This window comes from Corythoichthys intestinalis, chromosome 21, assembly GCF_030265065.1.
Source record: "Corythoichthys intestinalis isolate RoL2023-P3 chromosome 21, ASM3026506v1, whole genome shotgun sequence".
Taxonomy (NCBI): domain Eukaryota; kingdom Metazoa; phylum Chordata; class Actinopteri; order Syngnathiformes; family Syngnathidae; genus Corythoichthys; species Corythoichthys intestinalis.
In genome coordinates, this window is record NC_080415.1 from 34,340,872 (window position 1) to 34,363,625 (window position 22,754).

At 39.0% G+C, this 22,754-nt stretch overlaps 1 protein-coding gene across 1 annotated transcript; it reads left to right on the top strand.

Annotated features, from left to right (window-relative positions):
* Window positions 1–212: 212 nt before the first annotated feature.
* On the top strand, window positions 213–22,376 carry st6galnac (ST6 (alpha-N-acetyl-neuraminyl-2,3-beta-galactosyl-1,3)-N-acetylgalactosaminide alpha-2,6-sialyltransferase). Its single transcript, XM_057825994.1, has 9 exons — window positions 213–361; window positions 8,307–8,495; window positions 9,803–9,980; window positions 14,137–14,302; window positions 17,703–17,877; window positions 17,934–18,072; window positions 18,137–18,240; window positions 21,940–22,023; window positions 22,096–22,376. The coding sequence occupies exons 2-9, from the start codon at window positions 8,350–8,352 to the stop codon at window positions 22,364–22,366; spliced, it is 1,263 nt and encodes a 420-aa protein (XP_057681977.1). The 5' UTR covers window positions 213–361; window positions 8,307–8,349; the 3' UTR covers window positions 22,367–22,376.
* Window positions 22,377–22,754: the final 378 nt, after the last annotated feature.

A 22,754-nucleotide genomic window follows, 5' to 3' on the forward strand; every position in this document is an offset into this window, starting at 1 on the left:
TATGGTCCATTCTCCTCACGTCAGACTTCCAATGATCTGTTATTGTTTTCTTTATTAAATGTTAGTCATATGTATGTGTCTGACTATGCTTTCTTTATTAGAGACAAAGCGGTCCCTCCTCGTAGAGGCCCGCTAACCGCGTTCCCATTGGCTGAGATGCGGCCCCCGCCTTCCCTTGCCGACCGCCGCCGGCAGCTGTTGCTCTCTCACAGTGGCCCCACCCTGGGGGAGGAGGAAGACCCCCCTCCCCCGAATCCTCCACCAGCGTAGGCTTTCCCCGGCAGTCTGCGAGTGCCTCCGACTCCTCAAAGCGTCTCCAAGTCGTCGGAACGCCGGGCCGAGGGACGCCCAGCGGGATCAGGTGAGGCCTTTTGCCCCCTTATAACAAAACTTGCTCTTACCAGATTCAGTTAGAATGTCTTGGACATGCTGTAATTGTGATTAGAATTGCGGTGAGAGGCCTGTTAGAACTGAAATGTTGCAAGAAAGTCTTATTCATTGAGGGCAGGATCTTGTTGGGGTTGGGAAAGAATACTGCTGTACTCATCATAAATATCAGGTTACAGAAAAAGTTGTCATACTTCGTGTCGTGAAAGATTTCTTTGCTTAGTCTTGTGACAGGAAAGTTGTGTGTTTTAATCAGATTGTAATCATGGCTAGAATGACGTCGGAGTGACGCAAAATTGGTTAGTCAGAGTTGTAAAAGTACCGTGAAAAAAAAAATCTCAAGTAAAAGTACTGTTACATTGGTGACATTTTACAGAAATAGAATTTCTGGAGTAAAAACATAGGCGGAGTTTGACTTTTTAAGGAGAGGGGTAAATGTTTATGACCTCGAAAACGCAGTGTCAGCAATAAAATAAAAGCAACACTAGGTAACTTTTCAACCTTTATGAAATATTTTCATAACATTTGTGATATGTTGACTGACAGCTAGTTGAATGCAAGGGCGTATGTTTGCATAGGGACGGTAGGGACATACTGTAACAGTACCAACTTTTCAGGATGCTCAAATTGTCCCCACCGACCTTCAAGTAACCTTTATATTCTGTACAGGTAATTTAGATTGTCTTCCTATATGTTGTAAGGATAGACCCGACTATTATTACAGTGTATAATAAAAGTGAGTACACCCCTTGTTTTTCTGCTGACATTTAGGTATATCTTTTCATGGGACAACACTGACAAAATGACACTTTGACACAATAAGTAGTCTGTGTGCAGCATATAGAGTTAATTAATTTACTTCCCATCAAAATAACTCAAAATATAGCCCTTAATATCTAACACCCTGGCAAGAAAAGTGAGTAGACCGCATGTGAACTACGTACATCCCTAAATATCCAAATTGAGTACTGCTTGTCATTTTCCCTCCAAAAAGTCATGTGACTCATTACAGGAGTGCTGTCAGCATTGCTGCAGAGATTGAAGAGGTGGGGGGTCAGCCTGTTAGTGCTCAGACCATATGCCGTACTCTACATCAAATTGGTGTGCATGGCTGTCACCCCAGGAGGAAGCCTCTTCTGAAGACTGTACACAAGAAAGCCTGCAAACAGTTTTCTGAAGACATGTCAACAAAGCACATGGTTTACTGAAACCATGTCCTATGGTCTGATGAGACGAAGATTAATTTGTTTGGTTCCGATGGTCTCAAGCATGTGTGGCGGCGACCAGGTGAGGGGTACAAAGATAAGTGTGTCATGCCTACAGTCAAGCATGGTGGTGGGAATGACCCCCCCCCCCCCCCCACACACACACCTCTTCAATCTCCGCAGCAATGCTGACAGCCCTCCTGTAACGAGTCACATGACATTTTGGAAGGGAAAATGACAAGCAGTACTCAATTTGGACATTTAGGGATGTACGTTTTTTCAAAGGGGTGTACTCACATTTGTTGCCAGGGGTTTAGATATTGATGGCTATATTTTGAGTTATTTTGAGGGGAAAATAAATGAACTCTATTACATAGGCTGCACACAGACTACTTTTCATTGTGTCAAAGTGTCATTTTGTCAGTGTTGTCCCATGAAAAGATATACTTAAATATCTGCAGAAATGCAAGGGGTGTACTCACTTTTGTGATACACTGTAAGTTAATTATTTCCATTATGTTCAAACTTACATTCACCCATTTTCACTTGCTGAATGCTCCAGTCCATTTTTCCCACCTGAATTGCACATTTGATTGGCTGATGACTTGAACCACCCCCGACACTTACACAGCCCCGACGGAAATGCATGTCGACAGTATGCCACCTCCTCCGCCCCCTTGGAAGACGTGAGATATTAGAAAGTTTTTTTCAGCCAGCAGCAGCCACTGTAAGTAAAGATGTCAATGTTGTGGAGGAAACACCACTAATTTTTACCACTGAAAGTCCGACCTGCATCAGAGTGAGCATAACATTAAAACTTGCTAACCTGCAAAACTATTGTGGTCAGGCCAGCCTCCACAAGGAACAATGAATTGAAGCTAGCCATCCCTTATTTGGATCATTGTTTGCATTATGTGCATTACGGTAAGATAATCCCTCCCAATGATCCCTCGATACTTTGCGCTTCAAACTTGGCGCCCTCAGTCCATTGCGAATTTTTTTCCGATTAAAAAAAAAGTTCTGTATTTTATTGAAAAATGTTAAGATATATGCATGTCTACATGTACAAATCAATATTTTCTTTTATAGGTATATCTCATTTATAGCATAATTATTACATTTGCAGTGCTTAAAAAACATTAAAATATACTGTAATTTTTGGACTTTAAGCCGCTACTTTTTTGCCTCATTTTGAATCCTGCGGCTTATAGTCCAGTGCGGCTTATTTGTTGATTTATTCGGGTTTATAGGTAACACTTTATTTGACAGCGGCGCCATAAGACTGTCATAAGACCGTCATAATACTGACATGACACTGTCATGGGCATTAATGAATGCTTATGACAGATGTTATGAAGTGTCATCCGGCAAATTTTGTCACTAACTCCATTTATGTCCAGCTCGGATCTTTTACATCCATTCAAAAGTGAGATAATTTAATAATAACCTTTTTACAGTTGTAAGGGTTGGACAAAATATTGGAAACACCTAACGTTTTGGCATCATAATCATTGAACATAATTGTTAAAGAATGGCATGAGGAACATTCTGAGTAAGTCGACCATCACATACAGTGGGGCAAATAAGTATTTAGTCCACCACCAATTGTGCAAGTTCTCTTACTTGAAAAGATTAGAGAGGCCTGTAATTGTCAACATGTGTACACCTCAACCATGAGAGACAGAATGTGGAAAAAAACAGAAAATCACAATGTTTGATTTTTAAAGAATTTATTTGCAAATCATGGTGGAAAATAAGTATTTGGTCAATACCAAAAGTTCATCTCAATACTTTGTTATGTACCCTTTGTTTGCAATAACGGAGCCCAAACGTTTTCTGTAACTCTTCACAAGCTTTTCACACACTGTTGCTGGTATTTTGGCCCATTCGTCCATGCAGATCTCCTCTAGAGCAGTGATGTTTTGTTTGGTTATTTCCCACCATGATTTGCAAATAAATTCTTTAAAAATCAAACAATGTGATTTTCTGTTTTTTTTTCCACATTCTGTCTCTCATGGGTGAGGTTTGCCTATGTTGACAATTACAGGCCTCTCATATTTTCAAGTGGGAGAGCTTGCACAATTAGTGGTTGACTAAATACTTATTTGCCCCACTGTATGGCTGGCACAATCCCCAGACCTCAACATTATTGAGCATTTAGAGTTAGTTCAATTAAGACGTGGATTTCTACCGCCATCGTCTCTAGAAGAGTTAGAGGGTGTTCTAATTGAAGAATGGCTTAAAATTCCTTTGGAAACAATTCACAAGTTGCATGAATCAATGCTTCGGAGAATTGAGGCTGTAATTGCGGCAAAAGGCGGACGTACACCATATTAAGTTCGTTTTGTTTATTTTTTAAGGTGTTTCCTGTTAGGGGTGCAGACAAACTGGTTGTGACAAGCAATCTTTTATTAGGGACCACAAGAGGGAACGTGGCGGGTGTAGATTGCTCTGCTCGATGTAGCATGAGACGTGGATGCTCGGAAGGAGGCAAGTGTGGTATCCGACGAGGAGCGCGCATAAAACAGGACCTAAAGTGAGAGTATATTAATCGTGAGGCAGTTATCAGAGATATCATGATACAACTGACGTAGTACACAGACCAGTTGATCGGGCGACGAGGTGGCGACGTCGACATGATTTTAAAGATGGATGGATGATTGTTATTGCCCGCACCTGTGGCCGATCCATCCGTCTTAAGCTGTCATCAGAAAAACATGCACACCTGCCCAAGATGGGTCAGGTCTCAGGAGGGAGGGGCAGAGGCCCTATCAGTGTCCATTGTTTTGTCCAACCTGTGATGTTGAAGATGCCCGTCCATTACAGCAGCGATGCGGAACACCTTTTTTGACATTATAGGATTTCTACGATGGGTTGCTGTCTGGCACTGCCGTTATCAGAGTCAACCAGATGGTTGCTCCGAACTGGCACGTAGACGGAAATCTGGCTCTTCTCAGAAATGTGATTCAGTAACTTGATTCCGACAAAACTGTATTAAGTAAAGTAGAACTTCCTGATTTCGAAATGTTTGACCAAAAAATAACTCCTTAGTCACAGTAAGGAAAATAATACACTACATATAATGTTTGTATTTTTTTCTTTGACTCATTCTTAATGTTCCAACTTCAAAATGTTCCAAAAATTGACTCAGTTGTGGCAAAAACACTGGTTTTTCAACCAAAATGTCCCAATCATTTCCAACAGCAGTAACATTTAAAATTTCAACATTTTTGTATCCGATTCACATGACTTGCAAATTTAAAAAATTCAGGAACTCAAATCCCACAAAGTTGTACTTTTTGCCCAAAACCATAGACTTCACTATCTGTTGACGGGGAAACTGGGGACAGGGCCAATCCGTAGGGGGCCTGTTTTCAAAAACTTAAAATTCAAATATTTTTAAAACCAAAGCCGCTAGCGGCCTAAAACCAAAACAGGCACCTCTGTAAGGCATATATGAGTCTCCATGATAAGCGACATCAGAAAATTCAAAGACATTCCCTGATAAAATCACGATTAATTTTTTTCTTTATATAAGAAGCCTTAAAATGGCATAAAATGCTCAGATTTTACACTAGATGCACAAAAATCTCCAAATACAGAGATAATCACCCATATTTTCAGGATCAATAGCAATATTTACTCAATTTTCACTTCAAAAACTTAAAACTTGAGGAAAGCATGCAAAATCATCTTAATTTTACTCCCTAAATGCAAAATTAACTTTTTTCTATATATAATCACAACTTATTTATGTGGAATTCAGATGTCACAATTGCCTCAACACGTCTTGCCGGCTATGTGGCCTTCGTCGTTTTTAGATTGGTATGTTACATAAAACAAAACATGATAAAGCCATTTTTTATATGGAGGCAGAAATGTCTAAAATGTTTTTTTTGCCCCCCAAAAAGAACGAGCAGTTGGCTGGAAATTACCTGATTATTTGAATGTAAAATTAAGCTACTGTGTATACATACAAGCTCCCAGTGTGACGGCCGTCACAAAACAGAGCTTTTTAAATTGAAAATTCTTGTAAAAAAAAAATCATAAATCCAGGAATTTCTATACATATGTACGTAAAACAGTCTAGATTCTTGTACTGAGTTCATTTTGTCTGCACTTATAGATTAGTTGAAGTTTTCAAAATACAACTATTCTAGATTCTTGGTTAAAAGCAAAAAAAAACTGGGTAGTTATCATTCATTTTACATAAATATTTCAAGCTAAAGTTACACTATTTTTCCCCCCATTCATTTTCAAAGCATACATGGTGCCATTATATATAAAAATTTCCTTGAATCCTCAACCAAATGACTCTCAAGACTCTCCTGCTTGGTTGTCTGCTCTAAAAATTTCGTCCTGTTTCCACCTAAATTCAATGTCAGAACGCAGCGTGTGTTTGAGTTTATCGCAGTGAAAGCCGCCATGACACTCTGCCTGGCACAGCCCCCTACATGAAGCAGTGGCAAAATGTCTGTAGGAGCTTGTCTCGTCAACTGATAGTGAAGTCTACAGTGTTTTGAAAAAGTATCTAAGCCTTTTAAAATTGCTCACATTTCTGCATAGAATCCCCATCAAATGTTATCTGATATTTGTCAAAACCACACAGATGAAAAAACAGTGTGCTTGAACTAAAACCACCCAAACATTTATAGGTTTTCATATTTTAATGAGGAATTTATGCAAACAATGAGAACCATCACATTTAATATTTTGTGGCCCCGCCTGTGGCAGCAATAACTTCAACCAGACGCTTCCTGTAGCTGTAGATCAGTCTGGCACATCGATCAGGACTAATCTTCTCTACAAAACTGCTGTAGTTCAGTCAGATTCCTGGAATGTCTGGCATGAATCGCTGTCTTTAGGTCATGCCACAGCAAGTCAATGGGGTTAAAGTCTGGACTTTAACTTGGCCACTCCAGAACGTGTATTTTGTTCTTCTGAAACCATTCTGAAGTTGATTTACTTCTTTGTTTTGGATCATTGTCTTGTTGCAGCATCCATCGTCTTTTTAGCTTCAATTGTCTGACAGACGGCCTCAGTTTTTCCTGCAAAACATCCTGATAAACTTTTGAATTCATTCTTCCATTAATGATTGCAAGTTGTCCAGGCCCTGGGGTAGCGAAACAGCCCCAAATCATGATGCTCCCTCCACGATGCTTCACGTTGGGGATGAGGTGTTGATGTTGGTGAGCTGTTCGTTTTTTCCTCCACACATGGCGTTGTGTGTTACTCCCAAACAATTTAACTTTTGGTTTCATCCAAAACTTCTGTGGAGTGTCCAAGTGCCTTTTTGCGAAAAAACGAGCAACAATATCTTTTTTAGACAGCAGTGGCTTCCTACGTGGAGTCCTCCCATGAACACCATTCTTGGCTATCGTTTTACATATAGTGGATGTGTGCACAGAGATATTGGACTGTGCCAGTGATTTCTGTAAGCCTTTAGCGGACACCCTAGGGTTCTTTTCTACCTCTCTGAGTATTCTGCGCTGAACTCTTGGCGTCATCTTTGGTGGACGGTCACTCCTTGAGACAAGCAAGAGTGCCCAACTCTCTCCATTTGTAGTCAACTTCTTTGGCTATCGACTTTTATAGATGGTTTTGTATCCTTTCCCAGCTTCATACAAATCAACAATCCATGATCGCGGGTCTTCAGACAGCTCTTTTGACCGAGCCATGATGCACGTCAGACAATTCTTATCAAGACAATTTTTACCCGGTGTGTGTTTTATAGTGGGCAGGGCCGCTTTAAACCACTCATCAGTGATTGGGCACACAACTGACTTAGAATGTTTGGTAAAAAATGGTTTCAATTGCTCTTTAAGTCTCCTTAGGTAATTTAATATTTGATTTTGTGCAGAAATGTGCGAAATTCCAAAAGTTTCAGATACTTTTTTCATACGACTGTATGCCAAAATGTACGGTTCCACAAAAATTTGACAAAAACATTAACATTTATTTCCCATGGAAAATAGAAAGTGACCCGGAAAAGCCGCAAAATTGACAGTAAGTATCCCAGAAATGCACTCAAATGTGCAAGATGTGACCCAAAAGTATCAAAAAAGTAGTTTGTTCATTTATTCTTTAGCCCCTCTCACTCCAAATGGATTGGATGTCAATGGCAGCCAATTAGTTCATCGGCTTTGAATCGAATCATGTTGGATTTTTGGTTAGAATCATCTTAAAAGCGGTGTGTTTCTGTTTGGTGTTTCTAGTTTAAATGCTGTTGGTTTCATATTCACAATGTCCGATTGTTGAGAGGGACCTGGTACGTCTCCCACAAAGACATTTTTGTTTTCAGAGGGCCGGATTCTGTTGCCGGGATTGGAAGTTTATCAGCAGGCCGGTGAAAAACCCATTTCATTCGTAGAAGCCCCTCCCCCCCTCAGTCCTTGTAGTCAACTTTATTGTCCCAGAAAGAAAGAGGGAAGGCACCAGGCAAGGCTGTGTCTCAGTTTACGCCCGTCAACATGACCCGGTGACGGGGGGAAAGTTGACACCTGCCCCGCCACAAAAAAAACAGTAATGTGTTGGAGTCTCTTCTCTTCTGTGCCACAAAAAGGAAGCCAAGGTGGCCACACAGGAAGTTGAAAATGGATGTTGAGGAATCACCATCGTTTCATTCTTAGAATTTCCAACACGTACCTGGCGACCAGTCCCTTATATGTATTTGTCAGCGTGATTTTTTTCTTTTTTCCGTTTTTCTCCACATAGAATTGCGCCGGATCCTGGACGTACTCCATCGGTGACGGCGGGGATGTCGGCGCCAAGGCGTCTGACGCTGGCCGCCGTCACCGTCGCCTCCGTGATGTGCGTGTACTTCCTGTATGACAACCTGGAGCCCTCCCTGGCACTGTCCTGGACCCACTTCAATCGCGCGTCTTCGTGGAGCTCGGAAATACTGTAAGTGTCAAATTGTTCAAGGAAAAACAAAATAATTTTTGAATTATATATTCATTAAATTACACCATGCAACACATATTTTGTTCCCAGTTTATAAGTGGTATTTCTAAATTTTTTTTGTGGCATTGATGCGTAAAAACACTTTTGTTTCCCTAAAAGTTTGGATTTGTGGTCACGACTTTGGAATTCTATTTTCCACATTTTTTTACTGTTGTACTTTCTAATGCTTTTATATAAATATTTACGTTTTCCTCCTTATTTTGTAGACATGCATAATAGCCTGGAACAAAATTTTATTTTTTTTCTGTAACATAAAAACTTTTTTTTTTTTAATTATTTTGTAAAATTTCTCCTAAGTGTTAGGGCTGTCAAAATGATCGCTTTTACGGGTGGTAATTCGTTTTTTTAATTAATCACGTTAAAATATTTGACGCAATTAACGCACATGCCCCGCTCAAACAGAATAAAATGACAGTACAGTGTAATGTCCGCTTGTTACTTGTTTTTTGGTGTTTGGTGCCCTCTGCTGGCATTTGGGTCCAACTGATTTTATGGGTTAGTACCATGAGTGAGCATGGTGTAATTATTGACATCAACAATGGCGAGCTACTAGTTTATTTTTTGATTGAAAATTTTACAAATTTTAATAAAACGAAAACATTAAGAGAGGTTTTAATATAAAATTTCTATAACTTACACTAACATTTATCTTTTAAGAACTACAAGTCTTTCTATCCATGGATCGCTTTAAAAAAATGTTAATAATGTTAATGCCATCTTTTTGACTTATTGTTATAATAAACAAATACAGTACTTATGTACCGTATGTTGAATGTATATATCCGTCTTGTCTCTTATCTTTCCATTCCAACAATAATTTACAGAAAAATATGGCATATTTGGTTTTTAATTAATTAATTTGTAAGCTGTAATTAACTCGATTAAAAATTTTAATCGTTTGACAGTCCTACTAAATATTTATTTTAATGTTTTCTTTAGAAATTATTTATTACATTCCTTCGTTTTTGATCGTTTTAAAAACAGTTGTGAAATTTCCTATTTTCAATTGTTTTACTACTCTTTATTTATACTTTTATTCTAATTATTTAGTTTTTAATTAATTTGATTTTTAAAAAACTGTTTTAAAAATTAAGCATTTACATATGAGTTATATATTGAATTACTCTTTAGTTTTTTCTTTTAAATTTATGCATTTACATGATTTTTAACAACAAATATCACTGGACACATGATGCCATTAATGTGAGCCGCCCACAGGCTCACTGAATATTTCCTCTTTCGCACAGCGAACCCCTAACTTCCGAACCGCGCCGCCACAGCAACCGGACGAGCCCCGCCCCCTCGCCTAGCCCCGCCCACGCCAGGAACGAACCTACGCCTTCCCGCAAAAACATTTTGGCCAAGCCCACCGAGTCGCCGTTCATCGGAGACTCATATGCCAGCCAAAACGTTACACCGCTAACTGTGAGTCAAGCCACTTCCCTTGTTGTTTTTTTCTTCAACGATAACGAAAATACAGCTGTATGAAAAAGTATCCAAACCTTTTGGAATTTCTCAGATTTTTGCATAAAATTACCATCAAATGTGATCTGATCTTTGTCAAAATCACACAGATAAAAAAAAACCTGTCTGCTTTAACTAAAACCACCCCAACATTTATAGGTTGTCATATTTTAATGAGGATAGTATGCAAATAATCACAGAAGGAGGGAAAAATAAGCAAGTGAACCATCACATTTAATATTTTGAGCCCCCCCTCCCCCTTTCGCAACAATAACTTCAACCAGACACTTCCTGTAGCTGCAGATCAGTCTGGCACATCAATCAGGACTAATCTTGGCCCATTCTTCTCTACAAAACTGCTGTAGTTCAGTCATATTCCTGGGATGTCTGGCATTAATCGCTGTCTTTAGGTCATGCCACAGAATCTCACTGGGGTTCAATTCTGGTCTTTGACATGGCCACTCCAGAAGGTGTACTTTGTTCTTCTGAAACCATTCTGAAGTTGATTTACTTCTGTGTTTCTGATCATTGCCTTGTTGCAGCATCCATCCTCTTTTTAAGCGTCAACTGTCTGACAGACGGCCTCAGGTTTTCCTGCAAAACATCCTGATAAAATTTTGAATTCATTCTTCCATTAATGATTGCAAGTTGTCCAGGCCCTGACGCAGCAAAACAGCCCCAAATCAAGATGCCCCGTCCACCATGTTTCATGATGGGGATGAGGTATTGGTGAGCTGTTCCATTTTTGTGTTACTTTCAAACAATTCAACTTTGGTTTCATCAGTCCACAAAATATTTTGGCAAAACTTCTGTGGAGTGTCCAAGTGCCTTTTTGGGAACATTAAACAAGCAACAATGTTTTATTGGACAGCAGTGGTTTCCTCCGTGGAGCCCTCCCATGAACACCATTCTTGGCCATAGTTTTACATATCGTTGACTCTGCGCTGAACTCTTGGCGTCATCTTTGGTGGACGGCCACTCCTTGGGAGAGAAGCAACAGTGCCAAACTCTCCATTTGTAGACAACTTCTCCGACTGTCGATTGATGAACATCCAGAATTTTAGAGATGGTTTTGTATCCTTTCCCAGCTTTATACAAATCAACAATCCTTGATCACAGGTCTTCAGACAGCTCTTATGACCGAGCCATGATGCACATCAGACAATGCTTCTCATAAAGACGATTCGTACCAGGTGTGTGTTTTATAGTGGGCAGGGCAGCTTTAAAGCGCTTATCAGTGATTGGGTACACACCTGGCTTTTAAATTGTTTGGTAAAAATTGGTTTCAATTGCTCTTTTAGCAATTTTATTTTTATTTTTAATTTTATTTTTAGCAATTTTTAGCAATTCTTTTTTTTTTTTTTCTAAGGCAGAGGGTTGACTTACTTATTCCCCCCCCCTCTATCATTGTTTGCATGCTATCCTCATTTATATATTAAAATTAGGGTTGTTCCGATCATGTTTTTTTGCTCCCGATCCAATCCCGATCGTTTTAGTTCTGCCGATCCCGATATTTCCCGATCCGATTGCTTTTTTTTGCTCGCGATTCAATTCCAGACAATGTTTCTCATCAAGACAATTCGTACCAGGTGTGTTTTTTATAGTGGGCGGCGCAGCTTTAAACCACTCATGAGTGATTGGGCACACACCCGACTTAAATTGTTTGGTAAGAATTGGCTTCAATTGCTCTTTAAGTCTCCTTAGGCAGAGCGTTCACTTACTTATTTTTACCCCTTCTGTCATTGTTTGCATGCTATCCTCATTTATATTTGAAAACCTATAAATGTTTGAGTGGTTTTAGTTAAAGCAGACACTGTTTTTACATCTTTGTGATTATGACAAAGATCAGATCATATTTGATGGTGATTTTATGCAGAAATGTGAGAAATTCCAAAAGATCCAGATATTTTTTCATACCACTGTATTTCATCAACGAACAATGTTTTCATGACGAGAAGATAACAAGCTAAAAATGCGTCTTGGGGGACTAAAACGTAACGAGATGAAAATGCACCATAGTTTCCGTCATATATTCACAATGTGTACATGTAGTTAGTCAGCCTGCATCGTAGCAGTGTTTGGGTCGTGTCAATCATTTGGCATGTCCTTGCGCCCCCCCCCCCCTCCCAACCTGACAAGCAAGCCTGGAGGGAAGCCAGGCTTGAAGAACATCATTGTTTATACATCTTTGGTAGTGAATGAGTTAACACGATATCATGCTTACGTGAGGCTATGAGTAGAATGTAAAAATGTGATAATTATCATGTAAAAATGTGATACGATCAAGTAAAAACATTATGCTATCATGTCAAAATGTGATCTTATTATATAAAAAAATGACAACGTTCAAGTAAAAAATTGATGCTATCATGTTCAAATGTGATACCATCATGCAAAAATGTGACATCTTCCGCTATTACCGCTCATAGTTACTTCCTGTTTCGTCTCAAGTCACACGCGCTCAGTGTTTTGGGACTGAGATAGGACATTCGAGCTGCCTGTTCAGATATAGGAGGGAATGTTGATCTGTGTGGGTCTATGAATGAACGTGAGTATTTTTCCTTCATTCTGGAGGGTTCCGGCGATTGGTTGGATCCACTACATTCGTAGCCGCTTTGTAGCTTTGCCATTGCAACGGCGGGTAGTTGGCAAGCAATGTTTACATCATATTCGTGTTGTACATTTATGTTGTGAGGTGACATGTTCGTTTAGCCTCTTTGAGATGTGTTGTAAGTCCGATTGAGTGTATAGAGCAGGGGTGGGCAAACCGGTCCTCGAGGGCCGCCGTGGGTCCTGGTCTTTGTTCCAACTGACCCAGCACAGATAGTATAACCAATAAAGTTTCAGCAGAAATGAGAAGCACCTGACTGCAATCGACTGAATGCACTTGTAAAACAGCAGATTGGTGAAAATGTGTCCTCTTAATGGGTTGCAACAAAAACCCGCACCCACTGAGGCCCTTTGTGTAATAGTTTGCCCACCCCTGATATAGTGCTTATTTGCCGCCACGATTTGTGGCCAAATTGACCGCGTGTGTGTACGGCGTACTTCCAGGTTGTGCGCGCGAATTCATGCCCGCCCCCGCCTTGTGTTTAGTGCACTGTGCCATTCATTTGTGTGTTGGTGATTATTGTGCAGTTTTACATTGGCACTGATATGCTGTTAACCCCTAATCCCTAACCCGAAGTTCAGTATTTTTGACATTAGGCTCAATTCTCGAGTTAGCGGGGGTTTAATTAGCCGGTAGAGTTGATTTCAACAACTTCCATGCAGTTTGTCAGTTATTTGTTAGTTTCAGGTCTCCGGAGTAGCTAAGCTAGCACGAGTCAATGGTGGTTGAAATCAACTCCCATCAACTAATTAAACACCGGATAGCTCGAAGATTAAGCCTTAGTGAAAAATTCTGCTCTTCCCCTTTAAATTCAAGTATCGGAAAGTCAATTACATGCAATGACTTTTTATTGTTGTCATTCTTATGTTGAGGCAGCAAAGGGAGAAAAATTCATAAAAAATAACCGATAAGTTACTTTTAAAGTAACTTAGTTACTTTGATAATAAAGTAATCAGTCAAGTAACTAGATTACTTTTTTGAAACATAATCAGTAATTAGATTAAATCTGTAATGACACTGATCATAACACACGAAATGTAACTTGTAGCGTTAGCATAGCATTTGTGTGAGCATTAGCATTAATTTTAGTGTAGCGAGTCTCTTCTTAAACTGTTGTTGTGTTGTCTTTGTTTTGTCGGCGTCGACTACAGTTTACAGGACGCTACTATATGTGCTCGTCTATACATGTTGATTCAAAATTGTTCGAAAACCTTTTTTTCATTTTGGACGAAAACATTTGTAGTGTTGCTCAACGAAAACTGGACTAATTTTGAAATGACTAAAATATGGCTAATATGGCTAACGACTAATAAGTATTTCATCCGAAAGACTAAGACAAAAATTAAAAGGGCTGCCAAAAACAATATTGGCCACCTCTGACCTTGAATTCATGTTGCCTGTTCTCATTGGTTCTCTGTGACTCACTGCCGAGCTCACGAGATGATATCACAGTAGTCGAGTAGTTGTTCACCGATTCTTACATATCGCTCCACTTTTGGTGCGCAGGAATGTCCCGACGGCATTCGAAGTCTCGTCGCCGAGTCGGACTTCGCCCAGCTTTTCCTGGGGAACGTTCCGGTGCTGCAGTGGCTAACGCACGCCACGCCCGACGAATACCGCCGCCTCAGCCGCTACGCGGGTGCAAATGGCTGGGGGGGCCTCAGCTACCAAAGTTAGTACCCACATTTCACAAAAATTCTTTTGATAGCCGACTAATCACATTATTTTTGCCATTAGTCGACTAATCAGTCATCATTGTGTTTGTTATGTTTTTCATTGAATAATAAATTCCTTTACAAATTAATAAAATGTTAATAAAAAGTTAAATTAATAAGGGTAATATGAATAAAATCAGAAAGTTGACTCCCCCCATAGTGTTTACCTTATTGCATGCCATTGACAGTGATAGCTGTCCATTGTCCAATTCATTTAATCCTGAAGGAGTGGCTGTGAAAGCTCATATTTCAGTGCCATTGACGGAGCTAGGTGTCCAATCTAATTTGAACGTTCGTTCTAGGGCTGCAGCTATCGATTTTTTTTAGAAATCTATCAACTAGTTAGTTTGAATAATAGGATGAGGAACATTTAATGCGTTGCAAAATACCTTTTAGGAGATGTGAAACAAAGGCTTACTAAGATTGCACTTTAAAAAGAGAGAGAAATTTAAATTCCTGAATGTTTCTTCAAACTACGCAGAAAAAATATAAATTATGGATTACAATACCTGAGTCTCGAACGGTATGAAAAAAATCAATAAATAAATGAGGATCTAAGTACAACAAAAGAACAATTGGTTAACTTGCATAGCAAAAGTCCGCTAGCTTAGATGCTATAAAATGCTAACTTTTTTTTTTTTTTTTTTTACAATGCACTGATTAAATCGTTCACACATACACGCAAAAAACTGCTAAATATACCTATAATCTGAATTACAATTGCTTAGCTTAAACAAAAACTTACCTTACGTTGGTCTTAACAGGGAGCAGCTGGATTCAGCCATGCCAAATGAGTTATGCCATGTTCACGGTTCCCAGCCAAATCAATAAAAACACATTCAAAACAAACGATTGCAACGCCTCTCTAAACGAATCCTCGAAGCAGCAAAATTTGATTCGAAGCTTTTTTCTAAGCAAATTACACTAGATAATTGATTAATCGTTGCAGCACTAGTTCGTTCATTCGCCCCCTCCCAGTCAGAATGGATTGGACGCCTCACGCCGTCAATGGCAGCCTTTGACTTAACTAATTCATAATAATAATTCACGCATGAAGCGGTGAAAATATTTGTCCACAAATATTTTAAGCGTGAATATATATTAGGGCTGCAACTAGCGATTATTTTTATAATCGATTAATCAGCCAATCAATTGAACGATTAATCGGATAAATGTCACTTTTTTTCAATTACCTTCACAGTTTAACTTGAGGCATGTTGTAAGTAACAATGAACACAAAATCCCATTTTAAAGTGCACTTTTGTATGACAATTTACAGTTTGAATGAGAGTTTGCGTTAAGACTCTAAGCTGGTATATTATTGGATTTATATACAGTATGTGGTTTCTCCATTAAAAAAAAAATACTATCAACTTTACTATCTAACAATAAATCAAGCGCTAATATGCTTCTCCCAAACACAATACAAATGGACGCTTAGGACACTGATTAATATACTGATCGCTAACTTGCTTAGCCCTCGGTGATAAGTAGTGACGCCTCAACAAAGAATACAAAAAATGCAATTGTCTTCATTTACTCACCTCTGATGGAGGCACACTGGGTCTCACAACACAAAAGACAATCTAACTCTCGACATTTGTGCTATGATTAAATCAGCAACCCAACCTAGTGCAGCAGGGAACTCCTTCTCTCTTGCTCTAATCACTGGCATGCACGCACACAGCCTCACATTACACGCAAAACAAAGACCCAAACGGGACTGCTCATAGCTGCCGGCATTAATCGATTATCAAATTTGTTGGCGACTAATTTATTAATCGATTTTAATTCATTAGTTGTTGCGGCCTCATTAAGAAAGCTAGTTTAAATCGTAAGATGTCTGAAAATTGGCAAAACTGTGAATTTTTTTTCCAAAGTAAAAGCTGATTTTTTTTCCATGTGCTACTTTGACTTCACAAAAATATAATGAAGAAATCTGATATTTACAATTGAGAAGTTATATATAATTTGTAAGTTCAAGAATTTAGGCAAATTTAAGGTAAAGAAGGTCCTAAACGACTAATTTGGGTATCAAAATAGTTGTCGATTAATTTGCTAATCGATTAGTTGTCGTTTAATTGTTGCAACTCTAATATATATTCTATTTTTTTCCTCAAAAATCATTTTTTTAGAAACATTTTTTTAGATCAATAATTCAATAGTTAACAAACATTTTTAAAAATGAGATAACATTTATTGATTTTTTTTTTTTTAATGAAGAAAAATAGGTTGTTAAACAACAATTAAGAAGCAACTACTATTTTTATATTAAAGGCTAAACATTTAATAGATATTAAAACATAAAATGAAAAAGACAATAATTACAATGCTATCATTCACTAGCATTGGCAATGATAGACGTCCAATTGCTTGATCATGTTTCAACGCAGCTGAGAGAGAGAGACAAACAAAAAAAACATTACAATGATGCAACTAGCAACTAAGGGATATACAAACTGTCAAATGGCAGCATGTCAGTATCTTGGCAACCTGCCTAGGATCGGTTTAAAAACACTGATGATGAGATGGAATTGGATGCAAGTACAATGTTGGGAACTCATCCCACAGCTCTGTAACAAAACAATCTGACAAGCAGCAGAATGTGACAAAATCATGCCAGTCGTCATACTAGCTTCGCTTGCTAGCTAGCACAGATATTCTCCCAGTCCATTCTAACTACGTCATCGGCGTCCATTGCGTGCGTAAAAAATGGCGCCCTCCGTAGGTGAAAACATGTACAAAATGTTATAGATTTTTAAATCAATGGTAATATTTTATGTTTTTCTCTAATAACATATTTAAGTAAAAGAGATCAACTGTGGCTTATTAGAGCCTACAAGTCTTTAATTCCTTGGTAAACTTTAAGAGTCTAAAAAAGGTTATATGGACAATTCAGAGGTCAACAATATCTAAAAAAAAAAATGCATTGATTGATGATTATCAATGAATTTGATAATTGATTAATTGTTGATTCATGTTTGCAACCCTATTCTCAGTTTGCTATTGAACATTTTTGCCATGAGCGCCGCTTTAGTCGGTCGAATGTGGAAGTCTGACCCCTTGTAGGAACTGAACCGGTTGGAGCGGTAAAGTGCAACCACATGCGTTCAAGTTCACAATAGCAATGCTATTCTTTTGTTTGGACTTTATTGATTTAGCGTTGGTCCATCCGCCTAGGAAACACACCTTTATTGAAACAAGGCACATAAACATGGGAGAGGTCCCACTGCCCGTTATCTAGAGTAGTCACAAAATAGCCGCCTCAACTCTTCAGTGTCCTCACATTTTTTGAGTGAATATATGCTTGCGAGATTTGGGAAGCTAATATGAATTTTCTTTTTTTTTTCCCCTTAGCGCTATCAGACGCGTTGGCTTATCTCAACTCGTCGGCCAACGCCGTCATGTTCGATGACTGGAAGCGTCGCGCCGACTCGTCCGGCTGCGTCCGCTGCGCCGTGGTCGGGAACGGCGGCATCCTCAAGGATTCTAAGAAAGGGAAGGAGATAGACGGTCACCACTACGTCTTCAGGTGAGGGCGCGCCGCCGCTGCCCATGTCGGCAAAAGTTCTGATTTTGGCCTTCTAGGACCAATGGTGCCATCGTGGCGGGATTTGAGGAGGACGTGGGGTTCCGCACCACTCATTACACCTTCTCGACCAACACGCTGATGAACTCCATGGCGAGCTACGCCTCGGCCGGCTTCCGAGGGCCGCCCAAGTCTCAGGTGAGCCCCGCGTGCACTCCTGTTGAGGTGATGTGACTGAACACTGACTTAGCCCTCCGGACAGGAAACGCGTTACGTCTTTTTGCCCGACCACGACCGCGACTACCTGCTGATGAAAGCGGCGGCCCTGCGGACCCCTGTTGAACAAGGGCGAGACCGAGGAAAAGAGTCAGTCCACTTTTTGGAATATTTTGTTTGCCTAGTTGCCTTCTAAAAATAGAATAATTCAACAAATGATGAAACAGACCATAGCACAATATTTACTTCCATAATTTAGGAAAATTACCGTATTGGCCCGAATATAAGACGGTGTTTTTTGCATTGAAATAAGACTGAAAAAGTGGGGATCGTCTTATATTCGCAGTCTAGACGTTATACCCATTCACGACGCTAGATGGCGCCAGATATCATTGAAGCGATGTTCTGTCATGACAGATCTCAGCTCCTCTCAAGTTTAACCAGTTTGCATTATTTTATTGCAATGTTTTTACTTATTCAGATTTGTTTCAAGACTACAGTTAGACTTCACTTTGATGGTTAATTCAGTTATTGCAATTTTGTTGTTTTATCACAATAGATTGGTTTATTTACATTTCAAAAACCAGAAGCCATTCATTTACGAATGTAGTTCACATATTTAAATGTTCAGATATTAAGATTTGAATGAGGCAAAATAACATGCTTTTTCTCTCAATTGTATTGTTATAATCATTTGTTTCAGATGTACTGTAAATATTTTCTGTATAAAAATTAATTTGGTGTTCAAAAAGTCTTTTTTCAAACTTGAGTCCTGAAAAAGAGGGGATCGTCTTATAATCAGGGCCGTTTTATAATCGGGCCAATACTGTAATATATCCATCAATTAGAACATGATGCAAAAGTTCACTTCCAAAATAAATGATTACAGTATTACTTTTTATTCTATTTATCCCCAAATATCCAAATAATATTTCATACACAATCATTTTTTCCATATTTAATTTTTCGTAATTTTCCCCTGCAATTCTCCCCCCAAAATTTTAGAACATAATAAAATTACAGGTACTATGCAGGATAGTTGATGGAAAATACTGTTTTTGTATCTACTAAATTTACTTATAGATCAGACTACATGGACGTTTGAACACCAAATCTTTTTGTGTCAAGCGTTTTATTGTTAAAATTAGGGATGGGAACCTCTTGGTATCTCACGATACGATACGATTTGCAATACTAAACTCATGATAACGATAATCTCACAAAATGCCGATACAATGATTAGCGACATATTGGTAAGGAAATCATTTTACAGTGGTATGAAAAAGTATCTAAACCTTTTGGAATTTCTCACATATCTGCAAGTCACCATCAAATTTGGTCTGATGTTTGTCAAAATCACACAGATGAAAATCCGCTTTAGCTAAAACCATCCCAAACATTTATAGGTTTTCATATATTAATAAGGGTAGCATGCAAACAATGACAGAAGGGGGAAAATAAGTAAGTCATTCCTCTGCCTAAGGAGACTAAAAGAACAATTGCAACCAATTTTTACCAAACAATTTAAAAGCCAGGTGTGTGCCCAATCACTGATAAGTGGTTTAAAGCTGCCCTGCCCGCTATAAAACACACACCTGGTAAGAAATGTCTTGATGAGAAGCATTGTCTGATGTGCATCATGGCTCGGTCAAAAGAGCTGTCTGAAGACCTGCGATCAAGGATTGTTGATTTGTATAAATCTGGATGTTCATCAATTGACAGTCAGAGACGTTGTCTAAAAATGGAGTTTGGCACTGTTGCTTCTCTCCCAAGCATTGACCGTCCACCAAAGATGACGCTAAGAGTTCAGCGCAGAATACACCAGAGAGGTAAAAAAGAACCCTAGGGTTACTGCTAATGACTGACAGAAATCACTCGCACAGTCCAATATCTCTGTGCGCACATTACCTGTACTAGTATGTAAAACTATGGCTAAGAATGGTGTTTATCGAAGGACTCCACTGAAGAAGCCACTGCAGTCTAAAAAAAACGTTGTTGCTCATTTAATGTTCTCAAAAAGGCACTTGGACACTCAAGAAGTTTTGGCTAAATATTTTGTGGACTGATGAAACCAAAGTTGAATTGTTTGGGAGTAACACACAATGTCATGTGTCGAGGATAAACCGAAAAGCTCACCAACTTCAACATCTCATCCCCACCGTGAAGCATGGTGGAGGAAGCATCGTGATTTGGGCCTGTTTGCTGCCTCAGCGCCTTGACAACTTGCAATTATTAATGGAAAAATAAATCCAAAATTTTATCAGGGTGTTTTGCAGGAAAACCTGAGGCTGTCTGTAAGACAGTTGAAGCTAAAAAGAGGATGGATGCTGTAACAAGACAATGACCCAAAACACAAAAGTCAATCAACTTCAGAAGGATTTTAGGCAAAATACACGTTCTGGAGTGCTCAAGTCAAAGTCCAGACATGAACCCCATTGAGATGCTGTGGCATGACCTAAAGACGGCGATTCATGCCAGACAGCCCACGAATCTGAATGAACTACAGCAGTTTTGTAAAGAAGAATCTGCCTAGATTAGTCCTAGTCGATATGCCAGACTGATCTGGAGCTACAAGAAGCATCTGGTAGAAGTTATTGCTGCCAAAGAGGGGCCACAAAGTATTAAATGTGATGGTTCACTTACCTATTTTTCCCCCTTCTGTCATTATTTGCATACTATCCTCATTAAAACAAAAAAAATATATAAATGTTTGGGTGGTTTTAGTTAAAGGAAACACAGTTTTTTTTTTTTATCTGTGTGATTTTGACAAAGATCAGATTAAATTTGATGATGATTTTATGCAGAAATGTGAGAAATTCCAAAAGGTTCAGATACTTTTTTTAAACCACTGTATAAAAAATTAATATGATGGAAAGGTTTATTTCTATAATAAAATATATGATGATATTTATTTCCAAAATAAATAATTTTTCCATAATATCATAACATTCTCCCCAAAAAATAATATAATACCTAAATATATTATACTAAATTATTAGGGCTGTCAAACGATTAAAATTTTCAATCGTGTTAATTACAGCTTAAAAATTAATTAATCGTAATTAATTGCAATTCAAACCATCTAGAAAATATGCCTTATTTTTCTGTAAATTATTGTTGAAATGGAAAGATAAGACACAAGACGGATATATACATTCAACATACGGTACAGAAGTACTGTATTTGTTTATTATAACAATAAACCAACAAGATGGCATTAACATTATTAACATTCTGTTAAAGCGATCCATGGATAGAAAGACTTGTAGTTCTTAAAAGATAAATGTTAGTACAAGTTATAGAAATGTTATATTAAAACCCCTCTTAATGTTTTCGTTTTAATAAAATTTGTAAAAATTTCAATCAAAAAATAAACTAGTAGCTCGCCATTGTTGCTCATGGTGCTGAAACCCATAAAATCAGTCGCACCCAAGCGCCAGCAGAGGGAGACAAAAAATACAAGTAACAAGTGGACATTACACTGTGCTCTCATTTTAATCTGTTTGGGCGCGGCATGTGCGTTAAATGCGTCAAATATTTTAACGTGATTAATATAAAAAATTAATTACCGCCCGTTAACGCGATCATTTTGACAGCCCTATAAATCAACAATATATTATACTAAAAACTAGATAAAAATACATTTAGCCATTGAAATTCACAGTAACTTAACAATCAACTTAACAACCTGCCTTAGCTATAATATTTCAATCTATAATAGTTTTCCCTCCAATTATTAAGAACTTACCCGTAAACACATAAAAATACATTTTTCCATTGCCTTTTAGAAAATAGTTGTTTGGGACGTCCATGTCCATTAATTTATTTCATTTTGTTTACCCCGCTCAGCCCGGCAAAATACTTTGGGAAAAACGTGACGTCGACCCAACTGAAAATGTACCACCCGGACTTCATCCGCTACATCCGAAACAGGTGAGATCCCCCCACCACCACCCCGATACTCTGTCCCCGTGGAAACCCCACTTTCTTTTGCCTCTCGCGCAGGTTCCTCCCATCCAGAACTCTGAAAACCAAACACCGAAACATCTACCGTCCGTCCACCGGCGCCACCATGCTGCTGGCTGCGCTGCATACATGCGACCGTGTCAGCGCGTATGGCTTTATGACGCCCCAGTTCAAAAAATACTCAGACCACTACTACGACCGGAAGTACCGACCAGTGGGATTCTTCATCAATCACGACCTTAAGCTGGAGATGAACCTGTGGCAAAGGTTGCACAATGCGGGGCTCATCACGCTGTACATGCGTCCTTGAACGCAACTTTAAACGGGTTTGTGGATAGTTTATCGCGAGTTGACGTCTGATCCATTCGGAGCGGGAGCGCTGGCAGCGAATGAACGAATGTTCATTCGCTGCCAGCCGCCCGCTTCGAATGGATCGGGCGTCTATCGCCATCCATGGCTGCTCCTGAACATTGTCGCTGCATAGCACTCTTCTCTCGAATGCTCTTCAAATGTTCCTGAAAGCTTCGTTCCGAACACACCTTCTCAGCTCCTGACCACTTTTGAACTCACAACACTTGATGCTCTTGAACGCTCCTCAGTCAAGTACTTGAACAATTCTGACCACTCCTCAGTCGCCTCTGAATGCTCCTCACTGTTACTTAATTTTCTTGAACGTTCTTGTTGGAGTCTTCTGCATG

Bases quoted from the DNA above. Each gene is read 5' to 3' on its own strand.
- st6galnac (XM_057825994.1), top strand. From the start codon at position 8,350: ATGTCGGCGCCAAGGCGTCTGACGCTGGCCGCCGTCACCGTCGCCTCC. The intron at 18,073-18,136 runs GTGAGCCCCGCG...CCCTCCGGACAG, and splicing joins GAGGGCCGCCCAAGTCTCAG to GAAACGCGTTACGTCTTTTT. The intron at 22,024-22,095 runs GTGAGATCCCCC...CCTCTCGCGCAG, and splicing joins ATCCGCTACATCCGAAACAG to GTTCCTCCCATCCAGAACTC.